This window comes from Zea mays, chromosome 2, assembly GCF_902167145.1.
Source record: "Zea mays cultivar B73 chromosome 2, Zm-B73-REFERENCE-NAM-5.0, whole genome shotgun sequence".
Taxonomy (NCBI): domain Eukaryota; kingdom Viridiplantae; phylum Streptophyta; class Magnoliopsida; order Poales; family Poaceae; genus Zea; species Zea mays.
This window is the reverse complement of record NC_050097.1, coordinates 80,164,141-80,166,850: the sequence shown is the minus strand read 5'-3', so window position 1 is coordinate 80,166,850 and position 2,710 is coordinate 80,164,141. Positions and strand designations below refer to the sequence as shown.

The window sequence follows — 2,710 nt, the reverse complement described above, 5'->3', positions numbered from 1 at the left end:
CTTTTAGAAGTAGTAGCTGATCATTAGGTCAGTTATTACAATTTTGCAAATTTATTGATGAATTTTCTTGTAACTGAGTTCATTCATGTCCATAAACATATCTTTCACACAGTTTTTTTAACTAACTTCGCAACTTCCAAATTGCCAGACATGATTTGACAACATTTTTTTGGCCCAATATTGGTATTGTTCTCTCAGTGGGTTCCTGGCTAAGGCAGCTGAACAGGCTCAGTTGTTTGTGCTTTGTGGTGTTCCTATACCACCCACATTCAAGTACTTGTCCAGGCAAATTGGGTGCCTATTTTCTTGATATAAAAGCTGCCTAGTTCCTCCTTGTTGGTCTAGTTTTTTTTCATTGTCTTCTTGGTGAACTTCTATTCACCAGCATTTAGAATTTAGTACGGAAGTTATTGGCACTTGACAGGAGCCAACCTGTGCCCCATCCTGCACTGGTTCGAAAATCCTGCACTTTCAGATTCATGCATTAGCATTACACTCATCTTTCATGTTCAGAATTGGAAATTGTTCCTTCAGGTGGTCTTGGATCATATTCTGATAAAGAAATATTCCTACAATATATGGAGTCATATGTGCTCGGCTGCTGGCAATATTTCTAGCTCTGTTATATGGGACAAAAAATAATATACCAAGTATTTGAAGCCAAGGTCTACTGTACGAACAATAGATGAAGGATAGAAAAAAAGGTAAAAACCAAAGTAATTTGCAAGTCTAGAGAAAAATAGTGAATAATCTAATCAATACAAAATAGGCCATACATAAATCATGGAATCCCTGGCAACTTTCCAATCTTACTAATGACAGATGATGTAACAATCAACTTTATGTACCTAGTACAATCGGAATAATTCTTAGATGAGGTAAGCAAGTACAGTAAAATCATGGATGCTACAAGATTGCATCAGCGAAATGATTGACCAATTGTTTGATGGAACATGGGAAAAAACACAGAAATTATTTCTATGAACAGTTGCGGTCCAAAGCATATCCACTATCAGAAGACATGCCCATTTCATCAACCGTAGTTCAGATCCTGCTAAGGCCGCCAACACGAAAACCAACTTCATACTTCATAACACAATTCAAACGAAACTCAAATTCCACTTAAAATTTTGCTTTTTCAATGATATTTCAGATCAAGGGAGCATGGAGGCTGTAACACAAACAAAAGGGACTACTTTTCAAGGATCAAAACTATATTGCGGAAACGAGCATGCCATCAAAATGCTAAAGAGTGATGAACTATTAACGAACCTGTGTCAAGCAAACATCATCTAGATTTTACAGCTTTCTAAAAGAACATAATCTAATACTTATTGTTATCAACTGTTCATATCAATTACCAAAGCACCAGACATACTTGGAATTAAAAGAAGAAAACTGCAAACACCCTCAAGTTAAAGTTCAAATTGGAGCTAAAAAAGTTCATGTTATTGCATAAGTAAATTCTGCAAAAATAAAGTCAGATTTCTGGAAGCGTGAACTTAAAATTAATCTAAATTGACGATGGACACTAAGAGTCATACCTCACGCTGGGAGCACGGAGGGGCACTTCGGGCTTGAATTCAACGGGCAGCCCCAGGAATCCATGGAACCTGTCAAACGTGACGTGCGCGACATGTTGCACGTCCGTGGGCAGCCCAATCTCCATCCCGCCGCCGCCGTGTTCGCCTTCACCGCCGCCGCCCACCGTCCTGCACCCGAGCAGCGACTTCTGCAACAGCTCGAAGAGCAGTGCCAAGAACGACCACCGCTCCTCTTCCTCCTCCACGGCCTCTTGCCCATGCTGTTCAAGGAGTCGCCGGCTCCTAGCAGATCCCGCAGTGCGCTCGGGGCTGCCGCTTCTTGGGAGCACGTCGCTGTCAGCATTGGCTAAATAGCACAGCGTTGAGGAGGGGGAGGAGGCGGAGGCGCGACTTACGGTGGAAGCGAGGTTGGTCGGGCCCCGGAGGAGCGCCACCTCCGTCATTGCTTCCTCCTTTTCGAATTCTCACTGGAATCATGAGATGTGATCTGGTGCGGTGTAGGACCGATTTTGGGGGGCGATTCGGGATGGGTAAATTTCGCTGGTGGTGGAGGGGGGGGGGGCCAAATGCACCAAGAAATGTCCGCCGAGGGGGAGGCCACCGGCGGGTGAGGAGCGATCGATGGGGCGGTGGAGGCTTACCGGCGGAGGAGAGTGGAGGCTCGCCGGCGGGGATGAGGCCACCGCGCGGTGAAAACTGCCTGCGGGTATGAGGCCGCCGCGCGGTGAAGACTGCCTGCGTGAAGTCTCTAGGGTTTTTCATAGATGGGCCTTATAGAATTTAATTGATAGATGGGCCACATACGGCAACCAAATAACTCAGCTCACGCAGGCTACCGCGACGCAAATATAATGTACCATATCGGCCAGCCAAAGGTTGCGGTAGCAACTTATAAACCTTCGTGCTACAGAGGAAGCAGTCAGCTCGTGTGATCAGCTCTTGGTATTGTCAACTTGTGTCGATTTTTTGCGCGAAGAGAACGCGCGGATGGGGCGGGACCGAGGGGAGGGCGCGGCTAGCAGGTTAGTGTGGCGATGGACGATCCAGATTGAACAACAGCGATGGACGATCCAGATTGAAATAAGCTTATTTCCGATGGTAGCTGTCGGAAATAGCTTATGTACAATGGACACAAAGGGCCATCAGTATTTAACTTCGATAACGGC

The 2,710-nt window shown here is 45.5% G+C and overlaps 1 protein-coding gene across 3 annotated transcripts; it reads right to left on the bottom strand.

Moving 5' to 3' along the window:
• LOC100275755 (uncharacterized) lies at window positions 1–2,296 on the bottom strand. 3 transcript variants are annotated; one of them, NM_001149764.2, is made up of 2 exons: window positions 1,545–2,296; window positions 1–463 (listed from the first exon to the last, which is right to left on the bottom strand). In NM_001149764.2, the coding sequence occupies exons 1-2, from the start codon at window positions 1,985–1,987 to the stop codon at window positions 379–381; spliced, it is 528 nt and encodes a 175-aa protein (NP_001143236.1). In that variant the 5' UTR covers window positions 1,988–2,296; the 3' UTR covers window positions 1–378. The 3 variants fall into 3 exon arrangements, with proteins under 3 accessions (NP_001143236.1, NP_001390625.1, NP_001390624.1); NM_001403695.1 differs by lacking the exon at window positions 1–463 and having other exon boundaries at window positions 929–1,862; window positions 1,940–2,255; NM_001403696.1 differs by lacking the exon at window positions 1–463 and having other exon boundaries at window positions 888–2,284.
• Window positions 2,297–2,710: the final 414 nt, after the last annotated feature.

Bases quoted from the DNA above. Each gene is read 5' to 3' on its own strand.
- LOC100275755 (NM_001149764.2), bottom strand. From the start codon at position 1,987: ATGACGGAGGTGGCGCTCCTCCGGGGCCCGACCAACCTCGCTTCCACC. The intron at 464-1,544 runs GTATGACTCTTA...CTGAAAGTGCAG, and splicing joins CTCCGTGCTCCCAGCGTGAG to GATTTTCGAACCAGTGCAGG.